The 26,587-nt window shown below is 32.2% G+C and overlaps 2 protein-coding genes across 6 annotated transcripts; both read left to right on the forward strand.

Moving 5' to 3' along the window:
* The first annotated feature begins 6,055 nt into the window (after positions 1-6,055).
* Positions 6,056-9,221, forward strand: LOC107925973 (persulfide dioxygenase ETHE1 homolog, mitochondrial). The gene is made up of 8 exons (XM_041091376.1): positions 6,056-6,063; positions 6,920-6,950; positions 7,345-7,479; positions 8,113-8,154; positions 8,260-8,319; positions 8,399-8,452; positions 8,861-8,885; positions 9,013-9,221. The coding sequence occupies exons 1-8, from the start codon at positions 6,056-6,058 to the stop codon at positions 9,102-9,104; spliced, it is 447 nt and encodes a 148-aa protein (XP_040947310.1). The 3' UTR covers positions 9,105-9,221.
* A 4,488-nt stretch (positions 9,222-13,709) lies between these two features.
* LOC107926095 (DNA (cytosine-5)-methyltransferase DRM1) lies at positions 13,710-18,127 on the forward strand. Of its 5 annotated transcripts, none has more exons than XM_016856890.2 (12): positions 13,710-13,911; positions 14,299-14,341; positions 14,448-14,585; positions 14,663-14,762; positions 14,846-14,892; positions 15,065-15,164; positions 15,246-15,292; positions 15,492-15,608; positions 15,863-16,079; positions 16,420-16,511; positions 16,670-17,401; positions 17,602-18,127. In XM_016856890.2, coding segments are annotated over exons 1-12 (2,082 nt in total). In that variant the 5' UTR covers positions 13,710-13,909; the 3' UTR covers positions 18,049-18,127. The 5 variants fall into 5 exon arrangements, with proteins under 5 accessions (XP_016712379.1, XP_016712380.1, XP_016712381.1 ...); XM_016856891.2 differs by having other exon boundaries at positions 16,673-17,401; XM_016856892.2 differs by having other exon boundaries at positions 15,863-15,962.
* The last annotated feature ends 8,460 nt before the right edge of the window (positions 18,128-26,587 follow it).

Consider the following 26,587-nt stretch of genomic DNA (forward strand, 5'->3'; position numbering starts at 1 on the left):
TACATAAAGAGAGTATATGTGATTATTCTCATACACTTGAATTCAAGAAAAGTTGTAAAAAGAGAAATTTCTAAAGAAATTATTCCAAAAATTTTCTAAAGATATTTTTATTTACAACTTGACCTTTAAAGTTTAGAAAAATTATGAAATTGCCCCATTAGTAATTTTGTGAAAAAAAATTCTAATTCGAAGCGAGTCCACACTTAATAGACACGAGCTTGAGGATAGAAGAGAAGACCTATTGGTCAAAGCAGTAACAGCCTAATTTTGGCTAAATCGAAACAGTGGTTTTGAAACCACAAATCTGAGATCATAAAATTATTTTAATATTTTTTTTGGTATTTACAGTATGTTATTTAATATGTGTGAAAATTTCGTGATTTAATTTTACTGATTGGTTAGTTAATTTGATAAAAGAACTTAATCGCGTAAAATATAAAAGTTGCATACTATTTGTTTAAAGTGCTTAATTTCTATGATTAATTAATTAAAAGTCTTTATGATGATATTAGACCATTAATTAGATAGTGGATGATAATGGCTTGGCAAAATTGAAATATTGAATTAGTAATAAGGTTAATTAAGTCATTTAGTAAATAAATGATAATTAAATAAAACAAAAAGCCATTTTCTTCATTATCATCTTCTTCTAACCAAAATTAGAGTGGAGAAAAGCCATTTTCAAGCTTTCAAAGTTTCGGCTGCTTCATTTGGCTAAATTGGTATGTATTTTGTCCCGTTTTTAATAATTTCTATGTTTTTGAGATCGTTGCAGCTAGTATTAACTAGCCCATGCCTTAATTTTTGAAGTTGTCAATGTTTTTGTGAAGTTCCATTGATGAATGTTTAAGTTTTTAAATGCTTGATGATGAAAAATGGATATTTGTTGATAGATTACCATATTTTGTTAAGTGATTTTTGACAAAAATGTCAAATAAGGATTTATTTGTGAAAATATGAAAATGTGTGAATAAATGATAAATATGGGCTGTTATGTGCACTAGGAAAATTCGGCTAGCTTAGGAAGGTATTAAATTGCATGAATTTTGTGTATTTGTGAAATAGTGACTAAATTGTAAAAATGTAAAACTTTGGGGGAAAAAGTGTAAATGTGTCCAAGTGTGTGTTTTGAATTAAATTGAATAAAGTAGTGATTGAATAAACAGAATTTGCTATTATATAGATCAAGAAAAGCGGAATTCAGACCTAGATCGGGGGAAAACTAAAGTTATCGACTAAACGACTCGATTCATCATTTTAGAATCCCAGGTAAGTTCGTACATGATAGACATTGTTACAATTATGCTTTTATTGCTTTGATATTGCATAAATTGTATACACGAGAATACGGTTATGTTTGACGATAAATCGATTATGTTTAGCACTTAGTGTGCGATTCGAGATAGCTTCGACTATTTATGGCACTTAGTGTGAGATTAGGAATAGCTTCGGCTATATATGGCACTTAGTGTGTGAGACTGAGATAGCTTCAGCTATGTAAGGCACTTAGTGTGCGGGATTATAATAGCTTCGGCTATGCGATGGCATTTAGTGTGCGAAATATTGAGTATTCGATAGTGTTACGAGAAAGTATGAGTTCGTTATGAATTTATACAGGTATATACATGTAAGTATGAGGTTCAAATAGAAAAGGTTAAGACTTTGTATATAAGTATATGAATAAGCTTATGAAAGGTTTGATATTATCATGAATTATACATTAATTTGTTCAAATTGATGATTTGTGTTTTATGAATTGTTGAGTATATTTAGTACGAACTTACTAAGCTTTGTAGCTTACCTTGTTTGTTTTCCTGTGTCATATAGTGAATTCAAGGCTAGCTTGGATTCGGGAATAATCAGAGACTACGTCACACTATTCAACCATCTATTTGGTACTTTTGAGTTATGTATATATGATATATGGCATGTATAGGCTAGTGTCAATAGGATATGTTTTGAGATATGAAATTAGCCATGCGAAAATGGCTTGATAATGATGATAATGTTTGTGTTTATTAGGCCATGTAATTAGTTCATTTTGGAAGTATGCTATATGGTATATCTTGTGTGATAATAAGGACGTTCAAATATGCTTGCAGATTTTGCTTCTTAATGTTCGAATATGGTTATTAAGTTATGCTTGAATGTGTTTAAATGCTTGTTTATAATTGTCTTAATAGAGATTGAATAGGGCTACTCTATTGTGCTATAAATGTGTTTCAAAGGTATTAAAGTGTGGTTGTTTTGCATATTACAATGATATCCAAATGTGGTTGTTTTTAAATGTTATAATGTTGTCCAAATGTGGTTGCTTTACATGTATTAATGCTGTCCATTTTTTGTACAAATCTATGATCTCCGAATGTTATTAATGTTGTCCGAATGTTATTAATGCTGTCCAAATTAGTGCGTAAATGCTGTCTATTTTTGGTACAAGTCAATGCTGTCCAAATGTTTTTACTATTGTCCAAATATTTGCGAATTAATGATGTATGAATGTTGCAAATCAAAGCTATTCAAAACAAGACATGTTTCCTATGATTACCTAATATAAATACTTGTTAATGACTTATGTTTTTATGTGTAAATTGCCTTGTAAGTTGTTTTGTAAATGATGACAATTTTATTTGATCATTAGGTGAGATAAATTATTCGGCTATAGATTTGGTTCATTTTGATAAGCATGAAATTTTAATAATTGGTAATGTATAAAGATTATATTTAACTATTTGTTAATGTTTACTAATGATTCATATTTGGTTAACTAATAAATGATATAATAAAATTAGTTTTAACTTGCTATGTGAAAATGCGTAAGTATATAAAATGGTTTGTATAATAATTATTCATTGAAATAGATGTATACTAAAGAATGAGGTGATATGACTAATAAGGCCTGTTTGAATTATTTGGTTATGTGCTTTATATATATATATGAATTTGACATATATGAATGAGTGAACGGTTGCTGTCTGAATTTGATAACTATTGTAAAGAAGTCATTATAATTTCATGCAAGAATTTTAATAAATGATCATGATAAACTATGTCTTGTTCTGTAATACCTCGTAACCCTAATTCGGCGACGGATAAAAGTTTGGGGTGTTACAAAAGCGTTAATCCTAGACAAATAAAAAATGTATAAATTTTGATTAAGTATTTATGAAACAGCCCGATTTTGACCCTAATCGGAACGGTAGTTTCGGAACCAAGAATCCGAGTTAGAAAATATTTTAAAATTATTTTATGTGTTTATTATGTGTGAATTTACTTGTGTGAAAATTTCGTGCTTTAATTTTGTCATTTGAATGTCCGAATAAATAAATGGATTAAATCGCGTAAAATGAAAATTTCGTGGTTATTTCTAAAAGGGCCAAATAGTGGTTGTTCTTTTAATATGGAGGTTTTATGTTGCAATTTGACCATTGAAAAGATAATGGATGACATTATGTTTATAATATATAGTTTTTATATTATTTATGAAGGTTATAATATATATTATATTATATTATAATGTTATAATAAAACAAATAAAAGCCATTATCATCTTTTATTTCTTTATCTATCAACCGAAACTAAAGAAAAGAAAAGAAGAAAAACCTAGCTATTCGGCCATCTTTGAAGCTTGATTCAAGGTAAGTTTTTGTTTGGTTTTTGATAATTTTTACGTATTTGTAATCATTACTTCGAATACTTCAAGACACATGCTTGGATTTTTTATTTTGATAAAGATTTTGAAATGTGCCATTGATGAGTTTATGAGTTTTATGATGATAGTTGATGAATTATGAAATATATGTGTTAGATTAATATGTTTTGTCTTTGGATTTTTGGTGAATTTGAGTAATTAGGGTTAAATTGTAAAAATAATATTTAGAGGGACTAAAATGTGAAAAAAATGAAATCTATGGACTTGTATGGAGCCTATGAATATTCGGCCCTAGCATGATATATGCAAATTTTGTGTATTTTGAGTTTTATGCAATAAGGACTTAATTGTAAAAAAGTGTAAAATGTCAGGGGTAAAATGGTAATTTTCCCATTTATGTATTTTTGGATTAAATTGAATGATTTGATGAATAAAAGGGTTGAGTTTGAATATGTTTAGATCAAGAACCAAAGAAAACGGAATTGGATCGGGGAAAAAAAATAAACGAATAGTAATTATTCCATCCGTCGATATCCGAGGTAAGTCTATAAGCACATAAATGTTGTTAAATTTGCAAATGTATAAACGTTATTTGTTGAATTGAATTTTGTGGATATATATGTGTATTGGCCGAATGTGTGATAAGCCAGGAAATTTTATTTCGCGTTCAATTCGATCGAGATATGTTGTCCGAAAGCCCCGTACGAACCCTAGGAATAGTTAGGATACATATGTCATGGCATAGGATTCCGATATGTGTTTTCGTGTAAGACCACGTCTGGGATGTTGGCATCGACTTGTGTTTACGTGTAAGACCCTATCTGGGACAGTGGCATCGATATGTGATTACATGTAAGACCACGTCTGGGACGTTGGCATTATACGAGCCTTCCGACTATCCACGTATCCTTTTTAATTCCGAACGGTTCAACGGGCAATGTTAAGTGAAGATCGAATGTGAAATAAAAAAAGGTTCAGGTATGTACATATACTAAGTTATGAAAGTAAGGTAAGTTGAATGATTGAATTATTGATATAATGATACATGTTAATGTGAATTATGTGCAAGTTTATGTGATTATATACAAATTCGGCCTTGTGATGTTAATATATTGCATAAGGTGAAGACAAAATATTTTAATATACATAAATGAGTATTTGATCAAAAGAAAGTTGGTACAAAGTATACATGATTTGATATTGAAATTATAAAAAAAATGAGATTATGATAATTTATCATTATTTATTATGAATAAATTGTGTATATGAATTCATGATTCTTTTGCTTATGACTTACTAAGCTTAAATAACTTACTGAGTGTGTTCTTGTTTACCTCTGTTTTATAGATTCTGGAGTCAAGTTACGAGCTCGGGAATCGTCAGCAAAGTCTATCACACTATCGACTAACCTTGGTATTTTATAAGTTGAATTTTTTTCATTGAAAACTATGGCATGTATAGGCTAGCTTTGGAGTTAGTTTAATTCGAAAGTGTTTGTATAAAAGCCATACGAAAATAACTTAATTTCCTTGCTTGTGTTCGGTTTTGGTTTAATTATGGCTTAAGTTTATTTTGATCATGGTTTAATCTTATATGGATAGTACTCACATGGTATGGCCTATATATATATGGTGATGTTTTGTTCATGTGTTTCGGCATTTAGGTAGATGGGGTATGTTTGATGTATTTTAGTAAGATAAATAATGTTAAGTTTAAGTGATTTTGGTTATGTGTTATATATATATATGTATGATATGCTTAGTATGTTTTGTTATGGTGATTTGATATAATTTAACTTAAGTAAATTATGTATGAGTAATGAATGTGTTAAGGTCATTCGGCTTTGTAATTAAATTATTTGAAAATGCATTATATGGTATGGTTTGTGAGTGAGGATGAATAGGTGTTTTGGTTTGAATAATTTGATATTAGATGGACAAGTATTGGATTTATGTTACAGGTATCTATAAGCTTATAATGTATTTGTATATATATTGACTATAAAGGTTTGGCTGCTAAATGGTAAATAATGAATTATGTGTATGAACATATTTGGCTTGTTAAAATATGTGATATGTGTATGGCATGATTATATAAATATGAAGTAAATAAGGTTTCCTATATGACCGAATAGGTAGTTAATTTATTGGTTAAGTGTATGTATTCTAACTATGGTAATTGGACATGTGAAATAAGTGTAATATTGGTTGTTATTTGTGTTCAAGATACTTTAAATTATTATAGTTTATGCGCATAATCTTGTGATGAATTAAAATGGCTAAGTATATGATATGTTTGGTAATTTTTAAATAAAAGAAATTGAATTAATGGATGTCTTAATGCATGCTAGGTATGAGATGATTATATGTTTGAATATACATTGGTTATTTTGATTTAGTTGTAATGGCAAGGTATGCAACTTTATTATGCTTGAATGGTTCGGTATATGTACTTTGAATTGATCATAAAGCATGCGAATTTGGTATAGAATGATTTGTTCTTTGTGTTCAATAATGTTTAAAGTGACTATAGTGACATGAGAATGTTATAATAATATTAAAGTTATGTTCAGCTAAGATTGTAATGTGATATGATTAAAGCATGCTTGATAATGTTTTAGGCATTCGAAATCCTTGCATTTGAATTTCATGTGATTCGAACTTTGTATTAATGAAGCATGATTTGTATATGTGAAATGATTTAATATATATGAATTGATTTAGAAAACTTTTATAAAGAAGATTATATTGCCTAGTTCTTGAATTCAATTGAATGTTTGTTCTGAGTTGTGTTTTATTAGGTAATGCCTCATAACTCTAATTTGGCGACGGATTCGGGTTAAGGGGTCTTACAATTTATTAATTTAGATAACACAACCAAATTCTTTTTTTTGGAAAAACTTTTAAAACTCTTCGAGCATGTTTGGTTGGGTGTATTGGATTAGCCAATACACCCCTAATCCGTGACCCCACTGATTACCCTGTTTGGTTGGCTGTATTGCCCTAATACGGGCCTATTACGCAGCGCACCGATTCTCCATTTTCCCTTATGCAGCGCCGATTTGTAATCCCTTCCAAAAGAAAGGATTACCTAATCAGTCCTCTTTTACCCTCCAAGCCGTTGCAGCATCTTCTTCTTTTTTTCATTTTTCTTCCCATTTCCTTCCAACCTTCTCCCTCCTTTTCATGCTTCTATCCTGACCAACCCTTTAACAAACCCTAACAACCCTCAACAAGGCCTTCAATTACGAATCGTATGAGGTAACAGAGTAACAGAGAGTAGCAGCAATGGTTCCCAAGTACGCTTTTCCCTTCTTATATTCCTTTGATTTCAATTAAATTTCTTTATATATACCATGAATTTAATGATCTGTTCAAACAATTCGGGAGAATATAGCTATGATGTTGCGGTGATTTACGTATTGCTGGCTCATTATGAATTCTTTGTTTTTTTTTTCTGAAGAAAAGCTCGTTATGAATTCTAAAAGATGAAAAAGAAAATAGAGTTAGAGATGTGAGTATACTGTGTAGGTAACCATGATCAGCATTCTAATGGTTTTGTTATTTAATTGGTAATTTGGTTTTGTTGTTTTGATTACACTTTAACTTCCAATGTGGTTTAACGGGCATTATTGAATGATGACCATTAGGTCTACTGCAGTACTATCTTCTATAATATGGTAATAATTGCAGGTTCGTGCTACTCCTGGTCATACAATGGGTTGTGTTACCTATGTCACGAGAGATGGATCTGATCAACCTCAGCCAAGGATGGCTTTCACACGAGATGCTCTGTTGATAAGGGGATGTGGGAGGACAGATTTTCAGGTATAATTTCTTGAAAATGTTATTGCAGCTAATCGCAAAAAAATGGAACGAATTAATATTAATGTCATTAATACAAAAGAAGCAGTCTAAATTAAAATGTTAAGCATGTAAACCAATCTTGGCTTTTCTTATGCATTTTAAAATTTTTGTATGTCCCCATGTGATGTTTGGATTAGGAATGTATATTTATCCACTGATATTTGTCCCAGGAAGGGATTCTTGAACCAATAATTGATTGTTTTTGCATTTAATTTGCATGCCCTATTTGTATTTCAAACAATAGGACCGATGCGTAGATATCTAACTCTTGGTTACCTATTTGTCTAGTCTTCTACTTATTGGTGCTTACCTTGTTAATGTGGTTGCACATAAAGTGTTTGTCATTCACAAGCCTCATGGTAAACTAATCAGTAATTAAATCATCCTTGAAGTAAAAGTTTGAACTATCAGGGCTATACTTTTTGCAAAGGATTTTCAGTCGTGAGTACATAAATGCTGGTCTTATATGCTGGCAATTTCTTTCCATCTGGATGTCATTGTCTAATTTTGTTATACTTAAGTTTTTAAGATAATTTTCTCTAATGCTCCCACATTCAGTAGCCATTGACTAGCACTGATTAATGCATTTTGCAGGGTGGAAGTTCACAGCAACTCTACAAGTCAGTGCATTCACAGGTAAGGACAGGGGACTTATGGTCCCATTCTTTGAGTTCTCAAAATTTTATTGTAATTGTCAAAATTTGAATAAAAATTATGGACTTATTTGTTTCATGGATCCAGATTTTTACATTACCGAAAGAGACATTGCTATATCTAGCTCATGACTACAAAGGATTCTCAGTAAGATATAAAACTTTATTCCTATCATTTCTTACATATATAAATGATTGCTTGATTTTATAAACCTCATTGATTATAGGTAACCACTCTGGGAGAGGAGATGCTATATAATCCAAGCTTGACAAAGGATGAGGTATTCTTTCTGGAACCATCCATCTTCCCTTTTCTTTGGAAAATGGCTTGGTACTTTTGACAATAGAAAATTAAGAGTGCCTATTTTCATTTCAGTGATAAGAAAGGGTTTCCTTTTGTCCATGAAGTCTTTTATGATCTTGAACTCATATAAGCTGCATATAACTTCTGTAATTAAAATTACATATGCATTGAACATTTCTTGCTGAGCATTGGTTTGATTCTCTTGGATGGGACTATTCCAATGAACATCGCCATGGTAAAACAGGAAATCATGAAAAAGCATGACATCTCAATACCTTCACGCATTTGATTGAAGATTACTCTTTATTATGATCATAGAATACTAGTTTCAATTTGTCCTATCAATATGTCTGATTATATTATTTGTTGAATACCCTTTTTGCAGGAGACTTTCAAAAACATCATGGAAAGTAAGTTGATGCTCAATATATCCAGTCTATAAAGATTATAAAAAGAAAAAAAGAAAAAGAAAAAGCATCCTTGGGTTTTTTCGGATCGCCTGTTCTAATTTCTCTTCTGTTTTTGTTGGTGCAACAGATCTTAACTTGGCATATCCTAAGATGATTGATGTTGCAGTGCCAGCAAATATGGTTTGTGGGTTGCAAGATTTGGAACCTAAAGCCAACTGAGGCTTTGCTGGATCATCCATAAGTGTGCACAGATTTTAGTTGTATTATAATTCTGGATCTTAATATCACTGGATATGCTAAATAAAATGGCTAGAGAAGCCACGTGATTGCAAGGAATCCATAAATTATATATATTATATCATATTGTAATCATGTAATATTGTCGTCTTTCTATCTGCATCAACTTGTGTTCTTCATACATACCCTCCTAAGTTACCGAACTATCTAAACAAAACAACACCATGATATATTATATATCCTTTATTATTGGAGCAACCATATTCAGCCATATCCTTTACATATCTGAATTATTTATATGTTAATTTATCTTATATATCATTTAGTATTATTTTATTTATAATATTTTAATTGTATACTATAAATTATTAGCATTTTAATCGTATACTATAAATTAGTCATTACTATATTTATCTCTATGCTATTAATTAGTCACGAAATATTAATTATACATCATATATTATTAAGGTTATAGTTAGACGAGAGTTCATTGATTTTTTCTAGGTAAATACACATTCAAACTTTAGATTAAATTATATATTTTTATTAAATTATATTTAATAATAATAATTTTAAATTATATTTTATAGTATTATATATTATGATTTTAGTAAATTCATATAAGAATATATTTAATATTAAGAATTTTATTAAATTATATATTTTTGTTAAATTATATTTAATAATAATTATGTTAAAATATGATTAAATTATTTATTACTGATATTAATAATCTTATTAAAATTTAATAACAATAACAATAATCATTTATCTAAACAAATTTCTGTTAAGGGTATTCTAGCCATTTTAACTTTTTTCCTTATGCTATTACACATCTATTCCATTCAACCAAATATAAGAATACTATTACGCCTCTATTCCATTACGCCTCTATTCCATTACGCCTCTATTTCAATACAGCGAACCAAACGTGCCCTTCGTTTTCTCTTAAACCTATTTTCCACTGTATTTTTCAAACTAAATAAACAATAAGAGCCTCTCGTTATGAATTGGAGATGAAACAAGTGTTACGGTTGAAGTAGTGAGAGATGTACATTTTTATTTTGATAGTTTTAGGAAAATTGTTTTAAAAAACATTTTCTATATACTTAATTTCAAGAGAAACTTAATTTCAGTTGCTTGTTTATTTAAAGACAACTTGATTGTGACTTTTAATAATAATATTACAATTTTTAGAAATCATTTTCTCATCTGTAATGGATGGGTGCAAAACAATCTCTATTGTATCAAACACAAGATGTACACATTGTTTGAAACTGAAATCGTGAATAAGAAACTTAGAATTTCTCACTTTAATGAGGCGTACCTTTAACATTTGAGACTTGGTCATATTAACCAAGATGACCAAGTGTTCTTTTAATGTAAAATGGAGGAGGGTTATTCAACCCTTAGAACTTGTGCACTCTAATGTTTGTGACCCCATGAATGTCAATGCATGAGATGGTTACAATTATTATATAATCTCATAGATGATTATTTTATATAAGAGTATGTATTCCTAGTTCACTGCACGAGTGAAACCTTTGATCAATTTCAAGAGTTACGTGCAGAAGTGGAGAAACAATTAGGTTTACATATAAAGACACTTCAATCATATCGATGTGAAGAGTATTTATCAGATGAATTCTTAGGATAGCTCATAAAGAATGAGATATTATCCCAGTTAACCACATTAGAAACTCCACAACAAAATGGCGTTACAAATGATATCCTTTTGGGGATACTCCACAAGAATAGAACCTTATTAAACATAGTTCGATCAATGTTAAGTTATCCGCAATTGTTGATATCCTTTTGGGGATACGCCTTACAAATGACTTGCTATATATATTAATTTCCTTTCCCTCCCCCTCTTCACCTCCAATCCAAACATAGACTTAGGGTTATTAGGTTGGGTTTATAAAATTATTTTATCTATTATATATTGTAAAATATAAATTATTTTAAATAATTTTAAAATAATATAAAATAAATCAAAATTTTTGGTCGTTTTGAGATTCAAAAATCGATAATCGACTGAATTAACTGATTAAACTTAGGTTAAAATTGATCAACTCGTCCCAATTGACTAAATCGAAATAAAAAAACCAAATGAGTTAGTTTTTTCAAATTTTTTGATTGAAACTGAAAATTGCTCTCTCATATTTAAAATAGTCCTCAAAATTTCAAAAAATATATTAAAAAGTTCTAAAGTTTTATAAAATATATTTAAAAAGTTCTAAATACGGTAAAAAAGATGTTAAATTATAAAAATTATAAAAAGGTTCCAAAATGATAAATTTGAAACCTTAAACAAGTAAATTATGAAATTAAATTTACCATATTAAAGTATATTATTTTTCTCTTAATTTGTTTTGAAAACTTTTCAAATGTAAATTATCTCATGTTTATGTGCGATGGCTTGAAATTTGTTAATTGTCAACAAAAAAAAATTGACTTGTTTATTTTTTTAATTTAATTTAAATAATTTCACTCGACTTCAATTTAACAAAACAACTCAAATTGAGTTAAGATAATAAAATAAGACTCTCAGTTCTACTAACTCGAAATTGTTTCACTTGATCGAATACTGAACCTATTTTTTACATTAACTTTTTAGTAATTTACATTTTTATCCCTGTTTATTTTTTATTTAAATATTTTATTTTTCAAAGCAAAAAGTTCTAAGCACAATGACACAAGGAAAAAGTGATGAAAGACAGCACTTCACGTGTTGTTCTCAGAAGTTTAAGGGCGTGTTCGGTTTGAGAAGTCTAATATAATTTATTAAAAATTAATGATATATTTATAAGATAATTATTTTATTTAACATTAATAAAGTTAAATAGTTTACAAATGTAATTAGGTAGTTGATGTATATCTTTAAATTATATTAAAAAAATGAAAAATAATTATAAAATGTGCATTCACCATTATAAACCTTGGTTCTCTTTTTTCTTTAATGGTTTTAAGTTTTTGGAAAATGTTAAATAACTGCTTAATAATTTTTGTCTTAAATAAAAAAAATCAAATTAAATATTTTTTCCTCAAATAAATAAACGCTGATATCATAAGTATTCAAAAAAAAATTGTTAAGGTAATATTTATAAATAAAAATATTGAATTATTGACAACCAGCGGCAGAGTCAAGATCTTAAAATGAAATTTTTTTCATTTAGACCCTTTATAATTTATTAAAATTTAAATTAGTAAAGGTAAAAATACACTTTAACCCCTTAAAAATAATAAAAATTTGATTGAATTCTTTAAAAATTATAAAAATATACATTATTAAAATAATAAAATCATATTTTTTCTATCGTAAAAATATACAATTCAATTTATATAAAAGCACAAATTGATGGAACTCATTTTAGATGCCCAAACACGGCCAAATTCCATTGAGCTTTCTTTTATTGCACGTCTTATCAAGTTGTTAATAGAATAAGGGCTAAGCTAATCTCACATGACATGAATATATACATATTAATTAATATAATATAATTAGTAAAAAAATAAAAAAATATTCTTTAAAAGTAATAAATACTTTTTAGAAGATACTTTTATATATATTTATATAAAATTTATAAAATAATTTAAATCTAAAAAAGTGTCTTAAGAGAAACCAACTCATTAGTTAAAGATTTAAATTGTTCTCTTGTAAAAGGAACAAATTTTATCATAATTGTGATTTTTTCCCTTTTATCTTTTTATATAAATTTTATAAAAATAATTTATGCCCATACCAATTTTATTAACTTATTTTTAGTGATTTTATTTTATTTTATTGATTGTTATATTGATAATTTTATTGCCATAACATAAAGTTGATAATTTATACCTACAATAAACGACTTATTAAGTAAACGATTAATATATATGGAGATATCCGAACTTATTAATTTATAACTAACTTGATACATATGTTTTGTTTTTTTACTTAATTGGTGCCTAAATTTAGAAACTAACTTGATAAATTTTTTAGGTACTTGAATAACACTGTTAAAATATGCTAACTTTGTGTTGACGACAAATAGCATGATAACACATAACAATATCACATTTTGGCACAACATGACAAAAGAAAATTTGTGTCAAAATATAAGACCATCACACATCACTATACTATTGGTTATCAATGCTATATTACCGTATTTTAACCGTGATGGTCAAATATCTTTAAAAAAGTACTAAATTGATTTATAATTTTCAGATTTAAGTACCAATTAAGTCTGAAAAATTTAAATACAAAGTAAGTACAAATTGCGAAATTTAATTTAGTTAACTTTTAATATATTAATAAATTTCTAATTTTTTTTTGTTTTGCCCATCAAAAAGTCTTTCTGCTTAAATTTTATAATATAATAAAATTATTAGGATTGATTAATTTAATAAAAACCACAACGACAGTAGCAGTAGCACAAACGTTCCGTACAACCGGCTCAGCGAAACGACAACAAAAGATGCAAAATTTTACTGCGTAAAAGAGTTAACGTCAAAACTCAAACAAGAAAAAACCCTCATCGAACCGACGCGTGGCGGGAGATTTTAGTTTAACCTTTTTTTTTACTCATTATTTATTAAGAAAAGATTCAAAAAAAAAAAAAAATCCACGGCCATAGCCAAAACCTTCTACTTTGATTCCTCCATTTTCGTTCCTTGCATGCATCAGCTTTTCTCTTCTTCTTCTTTTTCTGCACCGACTATTGTGAACTGCACTATCGACTTAACGGATTTGTTTGAGATAATTTCAGGATCAGATTAACAATTTTGTCTTTGATTCGTTGATGTAAATTTCCCATCACTGAACAAATTGATAAAATCATTAATTACTGTTTGTTCCCTTGATTTCGATAGTTTCAATGATGGTTTCTCTTTTGCTCTTTCTGTTTGTTTCCGAGAAACGGTTTTCTTTTTCAGCTGTTTAGTCGTTCGTTTTAATTTTACTTGCTCGGCCTCAGTTTATTCAGTTAGGAAATATAAGCGTCGAAAATTTGCATTGAATTTTTGCAATCAGTTTATCTGTATTTATATACTAATCTTGTTTATTCTAATTTTTATTTTATTTTTTTATAAACGACTTGATATTGAATAAAAATTATTTATAACTGCAATTTATATTTCCTTTTTGTGAATCTTTATTCTTTTTCCTAATTTTCCTTTGTTTTTTTGACAGGTTGAGAAGCTTTTCTTGGCCCATACTACAAGTCAAAAGAATGGTATTATTATTTTTGTTGATTTAGTTGTATTATTCGACTGACCAAAAGATAAGAGAATTGTTATAGCTTAATATAATGCATGCTAACGCTCATGTAATTTCTGTAGGTTGACAATAATTCGGGTGGAGAAGCTGATAATTTTGACTGGGATACTGAAGATGATCTGGAAATCGATAATTATGCCATCTCGGCCCCTTCGGGTTTGTCGACTCCCTGTGGAGAAGCTGTTTTGGGTTCGGCAGAGGTACATGCTCATGTGTAATTAGTTTAAATAGCATTTTGGAAAGGTACATGCTCATTGTTAACTTTTACTGCCTCAAGGCGGGCTCATCTGGAAATTCTCCCAATTCCAAGATAATTGATCATTTTGTCGGAATGGGGTTCTCAAGAGAAATGGTTGCCAAAGTGATTGAAGAAAAAGGTTAAGCTTATAGGTTTCTTTTACTTAGAGCAGAAGTTTCCACCTGAGAATTCGCTTATAGTTCTGCTTTGAATGGTGTCCAGGAGAGGAAAACTCAGACTTGATACTTGAAACCCTCCTTGAGTACTCGGTGAGTTATTGTGTTGTGTATGCTCTTCTAAGATGCTTCTAGTTGCATGCGTCATGATGCTAGAAAGTTGCTTCACATGCTCTTGTCAGAATTTTACTGCTGACTTTTTGGTTTTTTTAGATTACAGATATCATTACTTTATTAATTATTGATTCCCCTTTTCGGTATGAAGGCAAGCACATTACCTTGTTCTTCCAATTCCAAGTTGATCGATCATTTTGTAGGGATGGGATTTTCTGAAGAAATGGTTGTCAAAGTGGTTCAGGAAAATGGTAATGACCCTTTCTCATTTCCTTGGCAGTCAGTTTTCACCTCAACAACTTTATATCTGATCTTGTTCTTTATGTTTCCAGGAGAGGGAAATACAGATTCCATATTGGAGACTCTATTGACATATTCAGTAGGCTATACACCTGAACCTTGTTTCCCTTAATAGTAATCTTGATAATGATGCAATTGCAAAACTACTTGTTTAGTGGCTTAGGTGATATTTGCCAATCCTCCTCAACTAGATTTGTCTGTGCAAGTTGTTGGAGTACCTCACAAAGAATTGTTTATTGTTTCTGTACTTTGATGAATGACCTATTTAAAATTTGCAGGCGCTTGAAACAACTGCTCCCGTTCAGCAAAATCCTGACTCTGGTAACTGCTCATCAGATTATGAAGGGAGTTTGCTGAATGATTTCTCTGATTTTGATAGTTTTTCTGAGACCGAGGTATCTAAACTTGCTTTGATTATTTTGTTTGCTCAATTTTCTGACATTTAAAAAAAAATTATCTTTTACCAATGAAAATTTTATTCTTGAGGTGGTTTTGCCTTTCTTCTTTGTATCTGCTTGGACAATATAATGTGACCTTTAGCCATTTGATTTGTATTTATGTAGATGCTACAGTTCGGCTACTGATGATTATGTATGTTAACTTGCAGATGATTTGAGTATGTTTTTACATTTATATTTCTTTGTTCCAGGAAATTATTAGTCCTAGTTCTGAGGAGGGGAGAAAATTGTTACACTTGACAAAAATGGGGTACTCAGAAGCGGAGGCTTCAGTAGCCATGGAGAGATGTGGTTTGTGTTATCTTATTCATATTTGCAATATATTCTTGTTGATGGTTGGTAGGATGTCAAAGTTTCATTTGGACAGTATAAAGGATCCTAGACTCTTCAATTGTTGTATTGAAAATGGTAAACTTTCATATCTGTCATATATGATTGGCAATCAATTTTATTCTACGTAGAAGAATGTTAAGATCAATTCTCATTTTTATTATTCTGTTTATAAAATACTCAAGTTGCAAGTCTCAGTAGTCCATAGTTGCTTTGGGCTTTACAGACTAAAATTGCCCCAACTTCCTTTTAAAGAATTCTGAGAGTTCAACTATGAACCTTTTAGGTGGCACCCTTGGGCTTCTGTCTTTATAGAAGGTTTTTGCGATACTTAGGTTTTATCCTTGGCCATTTTTAAGTTGTAAGAGAGTGGTCTTAGTTAAGAATTCAGGTTATATCTTAACTTCAAATGTTGCAGGTCCAGACTCCACAATTGAGGAGTTAACGGACTTTATATGTGCTGCGCAAATTGCAAAGGCTGCTGATGCACTTTTTCCACTTGAAGACAAGGTAGTTTCCTTTCCTTTTTTCGAACACTCCAGACTTGCAATACTGTTTCTATATCTTTCATAGTTTGTTCTTTTCTATTTACTTTTTCAGCTTGTTGCAGATTTCTTCTTACTATTTCTGTAAAACTTTCACCAATGATTTTCAATCTAATTTTGTAGAAGCCATTCAGCAATGGCTCTAGTCACAAGAAGAGGCGAAACTGGGGTTATGATTTGTTGTTAAGGAAGAAGAAGCTTAAGCTTGAAAAGAGGTTTGATGAAGATGATGATGTAGTTCATCTTCCTAATCCTATGATTGGTTTTGGGGTCCCCAATGAACCTGATAAGATCACTCATAGAGTACTTCCAGAAGCAGCTTTAGGGCCTCCATACTTCTACTACGAGAATGTAGCACTTGCTCCAAAAGGTGTTTGGACCACCATTTCGCGCTTCTTATATGATGTGGAGCCTGAGTTTGTTGATTCAAAGTTCTTTTGTGCTGCTGCAAGGAAGAGGGGCTATGTTCATAATCTGCCAATTGACAATAGATTTCCCCTTCTTCCATTTCCTCCACGAACTATTCATGAAGCTTTTCCACTAACAAGGAAATGGTGGCCATCCTGGGACACGCGAACGAAATTGAACTGCTTGCAAACCTGTATAGCAAGTGCAAGATTGACGGATAAGATTCGCAAGGCATTAGAAGATTCTGATGGTGAACCACTGTTGGGCATCCAAAAGTTTGTTCTCGAACAATGCAGAAAGTGGAATCTGGTTTGGGTTGGAAGGAACAAGGTTGCTCCACTTGAACCTGATGAAGTGGAAATGCTTTTGGGATTCCCTAGAAACCACACAAGAGGAGGGGGAATCAGTCGGACAGATAGATACAAATCACTTGGTAACTCATTTCAGGTGTGTGATTCTTCCTATCTTTTTCATGTTCTGTTACTTTTTTTTTTACAAATACTGATTAGAACACAGGAATGCAATGCAAAGTATTTAGACTATTTCAAGTGATTACCCAAGTTTTGAAATAATTCTTTCATATTGCTGTCCGATGTGCACAAATTCTCATGGTTGAGATATTCTGCTTATAGAAGAATTGATTTCAGATTGACACAGTGGCGTATCACTTTTCGGTTTTAAAAGATAAGTTCCCTGGTGGTATCAATCTGTTGTCTCTTTTCTCTGGGATTGGAGGTGCGGAGGTTGCTCTCCACCGACTCGGTATCCCTTTGAAAAATGTGGTAGCGGTGGAAATAGCTGAAGTGAACCGAAATATTCTTAGGAGTTGGTGGGAACAAACAAACCAGAGAGGTACTTTGACTGACATCCAAGATGTTCAAGAACTAAACGGGGACCGTTTGGAGCAACTGATTAAAAATTTTGGAGGATTTGACCTTGTGGTGGGAGGGAGTCCTTGCAACAACCTCACTGGCAGCAATAGATATCATCGAGACGGACTCGAAGGTAAAGATTCTGCCCTCTTCTTTGATTTCTGTCGAATACTGGATTTGGTGAAATGTATTATGAATGGCACGAAATCAATGATTGTCTGAAGAAGATTGCATTTGAAATAATTTCCGAAACTCCTCTTAATATCAAATTAAAAGGGAAATGAAGTGCTGTTTAAGCAAATATATATTTATCATTCCGGCTTACTCGTCGTATTAGACACTGTTTATTGGTTCATGTTCGAAAATAAATGTTTTTTTCCAAGTTTGACACTCATGTTTGACATATTACTTCAACATTTTACACCCAAAAAACCTCCTACCTAAATTGTGATTGGACCAAGACATCTTTAGATTAGATAGGCTTCCACAATAACACACCGGAATCACAGTTGGCATCTCCATTTCTTCTCTTCTCCTCCTCCTCCTTTTCTGCTTCTTTTACTGCCTAAACCCTAAACTCTTAAATGGCTGATGCTAACCCTCTAGCTGGCCGGTCAAGGACTGTGTTAAATGCCATGTCACTTTTCTGTTATAGAGTTAAAATGACTGATTTGTTATATTTCGAAAGTTCAGCGATTGAATTGAAATTAGAGTGACTGTTTTGTCTCTTGCATCAAAGTTGAGTGACTGTTGGATTATTTTTCACTAAATAAAATATGTTAAATAAGTTTCATTTTGAATGGCCAAATATGTTAAGAAGTTAATAACAAGAAAATAAATTTTTTTGGGTGAATAAAAACAATCTATTATGTCAAATCAAAAAATCAGTAAAATCACAGGCTAAGTGCCGTTGTTGGAGAGTTCCCGGCACTTCATTGGGAGGCTTATCGAATGTAAGATATTATTTAGCCAATCGGTTACTAAGTTTTTTCCTCTGGGAACATGTCGAATTCGCTACTGACCTTCTTTTTAAGTATATAAAAATTGTAACATCAAATATTTCAAGAAATTATATTAGAGAATAGCTTTCCAAACAAGTTTTCCACGCACGAACTGTCTTCACTGCAACAATTATCAAGGAAAACAGATAGCTATCAAAAGTCAATAAAAGCATCTTTTTTGCTGCCCATGGTGGCAACCATTTGATTGTTGCACTTGATAGTTTTTGGCATAATGTTATTTGAACTATACTATACCACTGCACCATATAATAGTATATAATATGATCTCAATTAACAAATGATCATTCCTCCAAAGTCTCAAACAAACAAGAATGAGGTGAAGAAACATACAGGCAAGGACCAGATAGAGAAACAAATGATCATTACCCCAACCAAATCCATGAAGTCTTGAAGGAACCTCTGGCATTAACACCAAATCCAATAGGTTTGAAAAAAGTAACAAGGTGGTAACTTTGTTAATTTTTCTTTAATTTGTTGATGTTACATTTTGAGATAAAACCAAAAATTATTTGATAGTCATGTAATTAAAAAGTAATCTTGTAATGAATTTGAATTTAATAAAATAATTTTAATATTGTTAACATTTGAACTTAAATTTTGAAATTTGAAAAAATAGAAAGATTAAATTTTAAAAATAAAAGTATATGGACTAAATTCCAAATTTACAAAAAGTATAAGAATTTATGATATATTGTAACCACATTGTCCAGGTAATAGCTAAATCTATTCAAATTTTCATGCAATAGGAGATTATGAACAGTTGTTATTGAGTACTTTTAAAAATATTATATATGATTATATTTTTACCTTCTATAATTGAGAAGGGTGAAAATTAATCATGACATTTGTATTTATGCCCATGTTTGTAGAAGTAGACAATAATAATTTATTTCATCGATCAATTTCATGTCGCCATGCAAAGTTCCCCATACAGATACATCGAAGTCATTAAATCCTACTTAAATGTATTGGTAGTCTCAAAAGACTCCAATAGAGGAAGATTCCTTCTATCATCATCTAAAACATTTATATTCTAGCATATCAATCCATCTCCTCCACAATTGCATGCGGTAGAGAGATTGGTTTGACAAGCCTCTTCACCGTATGTATTTCACCTAGTTTTCATCTAATTTATTATTGTCTTTATCCTTAGACGAGACAACATCCAACCGTCGATCATATTCGTACTCCATGTTAATGTTGCGAACTCCAATTATCGCTTGTCCATTGTTTGGAAGGTCAATTATTAAAGTAAAGTCTTCAAGCGTTATAGTCACCCCATCACATGAAAAATAAAATATATCCATTCTCAGCCTCTGTATTGCCAAACAAGGCAGAAAACAACTTTGGTATCATATAGACTTTGTTGTCATAGATGCCATATATAAACCAATATTCTTCATACTTTTCAAGCAATTTACGATAAGTCGCTATTAGTCTTTGGAAATTTAAGGTTATGTCGAGTATGAACAATTCAAATTTTTTGCTATTCAAAAAATCACAAAAAAATAATTTCGGATAATCTTAAGAATATTAGTGCAAATATAACAAAAAAAATTAAATAAATTGAGTTAGAAATTTTACAGTATTACTTATTATGTGTTCTTTCTAAAACCTTAAAGCAATCATTTTTTCCGTAGAAAATAACAAAGGTTGTTTTAGAGTTTGAAAAGAAATTTAGTGGGAAGAGAAGAGAAATGGTCGAGTTGTATGTAAGAGAGAAAGTCGACAATCAACTTCTTTATATTAAATAGGTTAGTAGGCCAATTAGCAAATAAAATCTTTAGTTAAACTTCAAAAATTCCGAAATGGTTATTAAATTATTTGAAAGTTTTTATTTAAGTCATTTGGTTGTTAAGTTTTTTTTTTTAATTCAACTAGTGAGCTCTAAATGGCTATTGGTATGGGGGATTAGGACTTATTGATGGGTATAAGAATACACCTTAACCAAGTCAATATGAAGGTCAGTATTGGAGATCAAATAAGAAAGCTGTTTGGCTTTTGATTTACAGATTTATGACTTTCAAAATTGTTTCATGAAAAAAATTGAATTGTAGAAGAGAAGAGTAAAAAGCGCTTTCAAAACAAAGAAGAGCATACAACAACGATTTTATCAGCCTAGTAACTTAAATGAAAACTTTCGAATAATTTAGTGACCATTTTGTAACATTTTGAAGTTGAGTAACTAAAACATAAACTTATTAATAACTTAGTAACCTGTGTGTAATTTAGCCTAAAAATAATAAGAAAATCGGGCAATTTACAGAGAAAAGCCCTTTTTTCAAAAATTACCGAAATGGGCCCATTATTTAATTATTTACTGGAATGGTCCATTTTCCCAGAAATCGCGTCCACGTAAGCGCGATGTCAGGGTACGCGTCAGGAAATCGCGGCCACGTCAGCGCGAGTTGCTGATATGGCCGCGATTTAGGCCCGCGCATGAACAGTGCTCCAACGGTCAAAAATTTGACCATTACCCCCCCAACGGTCAAAAAAAACTATAAGTACCCCCACCCTTTTTTTATTTTTTCACAAACTAATCCTCTCTCATATTTCCTCTCAATTTCCTTCCAAAATTCTCTCAATTTCCTTCCAAAATTCTCTCAAATCCATATTTAATTTCAATTTCTTCTCAATTTCCTTCCAAAATTCTCTCAAATCTATAGTTAATTTCAATTTCCTCTCAATTTCCTTTGTTAAAATAATTTTAAATTTTTTTTTATATTTTTATAAATCGTAAAAGTTTCTACGATTTCATCAATGGCTGGATCATTGACTTGTCTTGATAAGCATCACATATCGGTGGAACAAATGAAAATGGTAAGTGTTAAATTTAATTTTTAAATATTATTTAAGAATTTTTTATTTATGCATTTTTAGATAATTATTAATTTATTATTTGTTATAAAAGTCTGTAGATCTGGTATTGGAATGCAAGATCCGGAATATGCATGCTCCTCCATCACCGTTGGTAGAGAACTACCTGCGAGAAACGGGTTTTTGGCACGTGGCGACGGTAGGCTGGGGATGCAAGTTGTACCCGAAACTAATCAGTGCGTTGACCGAGAGGTGGAGATCCGAGACACACACATTCCATCTTCTATGTGGAGAGTGCACTATCACTCTAGAAGATGTCAGTCTGCAATTGGGATTGCCGGTGGATGGGTACCCAGTCACCGGGTCTGCCCAATCTAGCGATTGGGAGGCGGTGTGCTACAAGTTTTTGGGCGCTATTCTGGAGAAAATGGAGGGAGGTAAGGTCAAGATGGGCTGGTTACATGACACATTCCCTGATCTGGATGAAGATTCAACCGAAATTGGAAGAATCCGATATGCTCGAGCATACATTCTTTAATTAATTGAAGGTTATCTGATGCCTGACACGTCACGGAGCCGCGTACATCTAAGATGGCTACTAAAACTAGTTGATTTTAGAGTAGCCGGTGAATTTAGTTGGGGTCTACCGTCTTGGCAATGTTATATCGGGAGATGTGCGGGGCGACGCGACCGAGGAGAGTAAAAATCGGAGGTTGTCTGTCACTACTGCAATCATGGGCACGGTTTCGCTTTCCATTTCTACGTCCTCGAGTGGACCACCCATATACATTCCCACTCATAACGAGGTAAATTTTATATTAGATTTTACAATTATTATGTAGATTTTTAAAAATAAAAATATGCTAAAAATTTATTAAATTAGGTGGAACCATCCGGCAAGTCATGCTGGATTACCGTCCTCTCTTAAAGATATACGACTTCCATTAGACCAACGGTCGGAAGCACAAGTAAGTATTATTACAAATATATATTTCCATACATTCGCTAGTCAATTGATATTTAGTATTTAGTATTATGTATATAACTAATATTTCTATCATGTTCATATAGTTTCAATGGACACCATACGAGGATCTGGCAATTCGGGCAGTAATCTCGGAAGAGTTTTTACAAAATCCGAACGTTTGGCACGTGAAAGTCGTGTTGATCAACTACGCAACCGTGGAGCCGCACTAGACAGACAGAGTGCTACGACAGTTTGGATGTAGATAACCGATTCCCGTAGACCCTGAGGTGTTTGACGATCACCACAAAATCGACCTTCGGCTATTGAATACAGATTGGACTAGATACTAGTCCGAGTACATGGAAATGTGGGAAAATCGGCATGAATATATACCTACTCAGGAACCAATCATCGTTTCGGAGTTAGCGTGCATTCCAGAATACATGCCATGGTTTAGGATCCATGGCAAGCCATATTTACTAACGCCAGAAAAGAGGTAGCGGCAAATACGTGTCGAAAGGGAAAGGCGCGGGCCTCTAAATCCAAGACGACAAGATAACGAAGGTAACCCCTCAACGAGGCCTAGACATTCACCTGGCTCATCATCAACGGCCATACAATCACTAGGCCTAACGAGAGCACCGACACAGCCACCCGACGCAGCAGTTCAACCGATGATACCCACTCAACCGCCTTTTCAGATGATGCCAGGTGTGTTTCCTAGCCCTTATATGTATCCTTTTCCGAGTCCTATGGCAGGTTGGAGCCAAATGCCCAGTTCAACTCCATTTCCTGTTATACCAAGTGGACCGCCGATGTATAGGCTAGCGGCGCATGAGGGATCGCAAGAGGGGCCGTCGGAGAGCTCTCATTTTTACCAATCCCCAGCAACGTATGAGTTTCAAACACAGTCGCCCTTCGTGATGCAAACACCTCCACATATACTATTCTTTGAAGGTGGATCATCGTCCCAAGTCTGACAACCAGATGCCGTACCGGAAGAACCAGAATCCCTGCCGGAGGAACAACAACTGCTGCCGAAAGTTAGAGAAAGGAGGAATCCCGCGCATAGACATTGATTGCCGTATTTAAAATTATTTGTACAAATATTTTGAGTATTTAGAAGTTTATTTGATGCAATAAAAATAGAAATTTTTTTGAGTTATTTTGATATTATTTGATGTAATAAAATAGAAGTTTATTTGATGTAATAAAATAGAAATTTTTGAATATTTTGAATATTTTGAATATTTTGATATTATTTGAGAATTCTACTAACCTAATTAAATTGAAAAGAAAACCCTAACCTAATTAAACCCTAAACCCTAACCTAATTAAACCCTAAACCCTAACCTAATTAAATTAAAAAGAAAACCCTAATCTAATTAAATTGAAAACCCTAACCTAATTAAATTGAAAACCCTAACCTAGTTAAATTAAAAACCCTAACCTAATTAAATTGAAAAGAAAACCCTAACCTAATTAAATTAAAAACCCTAACCTAATTAAACCCTAAAAACTCTAACCTAATTAAATTAAAAACTCTAACCTAATTAAACCCTAAACCCTAACCTAATTAAATTGAAAAGAAAACCCTAACCTTATTAAATTGAAAACCCTAACCTAATTAAATTAAAAACCCTAACCTATTTATACCCTAAACCCTAACCTAATTAAATTGAAAACCCTAACCCTAAACCCTTAAAAACCCTAACCCTTAACATTCACATAATGTTAGATTTGGAAAAATGTTTTTTCCTGGTACTAACAATTAATAATTTTATATAATTTGATAATTTTACTAACAATTAATACAATTTATCAGATAATAATTTTACATTCACATAATGTTAGATTTGGAAAAATGTTTTCACTGGTACTAACAAATAATAATTTTATATAAATTGAAATTTTTACTAACCATTAATACAATTTATCAATTAATAATTTCACAAACTTAATTTTTTTACAATTACATTCAACTATTGCGATTGAGGCATGATCGACTTGTATGGCCAGGATTTCTACACCATCCGCACAACTTCGTTTGACTGGCTGTTTCTTGGATATCCATATTATTACGTATTCTAGTCGACCAAGGTCGACCCTTTGGTTTGCGACGTAATTCTCTATCCGGTAACAGCTTAAAAGGAGCAAGAGATACGGGCAACCACTTACGTTCATTTGGGACCGGTGGGAAAACATGTCTCCAGACGTTGTACATGTTTTCTAATTTGTACACTTCGTCCACATAACTCATCGGATCCAGACGGAGATCTTGACAAGCTGCAATAACATGAGCGCATGGATAACGAAGTGCATCAAGCATCGCACAGTCACAAGTCCTATTTCGAGAGTGTATACGATATTGCCCGCCAACAACACCTTGGTGCGGTCTGTCAAACTCTGTCACGCGAAACCATAAATTGTCTCGATTGTGACACACTGTGTACATGATGTTTGCCCTCGCCTTGGCCTTGTTAATTTCTTGAACTACCTTACTGCACCATACATGACCTCTCTGCATCTGGCCTGCATAACTTGCTGCTCGCTTTGGAAATAGCGCCGCCAAACGAAAATATGTCTCTCGCACAACCGATGTTATCGGTAGATGGCGCGTTCCTTTAAGAACAGAATTTATGCATTCAGCCAGGTTCGACGTCATATGACCATATCGTAGGCCGCCGTCGTATGCTTGTGCCCACTGTTCGAAACGTATGTTACAAAGGTAGTCTGCCCCTTCAGCGTTAATTGAACGTAAAATTGCCAACATCTCGTAAAAACGATCTTTATTTATTTCATAGCCTACCAATATAAGATCATAGCGAATAATTTATACCACTTCTACCAATAAAACTAATTCAAATTGACAAACGAAATAACATAGATATAGACTAAATACCCATGTTGGTCACTTATCGTCGTTCGCTATCTATGGTGTGTGCGCTGTCATAAGCTTCCCTGTCGATCAAATGCAGCTAGTATACCGGTGCCCCGATCTGAAATAACACAGATATCAGGTTGGGGGCACACATGCCTCCTTAACCTAGAGAGAAATAAATCTCAGTCATCAGACGACTCCCCCGGTGTTATTGCAAATGCAATTGGAAGAATTCTCCCACCGCCATCCTGTGCCACTGCAAGCAATAGCCGATGAGTATACCTCCCGAACATAAAGGTACCGTTAATTTGTACCAACGTCTTGCAGTATGGAAATGCGTCTCGGCATTGCTTAAAGGTCCAAAACAGGCGTTTGAACACTTGGCATCCACGTAGCAATCAGCCGTTGTAGTACACATGTTCCGTTTCAAGGTCTGTGATGGCACCTGGGACGTATCTCTCTAGCACCTGACACCACTGCCATATTTCATTATATGAGGCGTCTCACCCACTATGCATCTTCTCCAACGCCTTTTGCTTAGCTATCCAAGCCTTGCGGTAAGAGGGTGTGTACCTCATTTGGCTACGGATATTGGCAATTAACACCGGCACTGAAGTCCTGAGATCTGCTTTTACCGTGGACAGTATCAAGCTAGCTAACATAGCTGAATCCATCTTGGAATGATCTTGTGAAACACCTATAAACCGAGTACATTAAATAATGCAACATTGCATAATAAAAGTATTGTTCAGAAACCGTCAATACTATACTTGCAGCACATATATGTGGACCTTTGTACTTTTTAATCTCCCACAACCCTATCCTTTTCCTTAACGAGACGTAGATTTTCCATAAACATGTGCCGTCTTGGACCGCACACTTCACCTCAAACTTATCAGATTTGGATTTAACGACGTGGTAGTTAACGCCGTTTTTGATGCTATGTTGTTTCAAAGCACCAATAAAACTATCATTGTTGGTAAACTGATTACCAAATTCAAATTCACCAGAATCTACCCCCGAACTTGTACGATCACGCAACTAGTGTGGTAGATCTGGAAACTCTAACGCATC

The sequence above is a fragment of the Gossypium hirsutum genome, chromosome D04 (genome assembly GCF_007990345.1).
Source record: "Gossypium hirsutum isolate 1008001.06 chromosome D04, Gossypium_hirsutum_v2.1, whole genome shotgun sequence".
Lineage (NCBI taxonomy): Eukaryota > Viridiplantae > Streptophyta > Magnoliopsida > Malvales > Malvaceae > Gossypium > Gossypium hirsutum.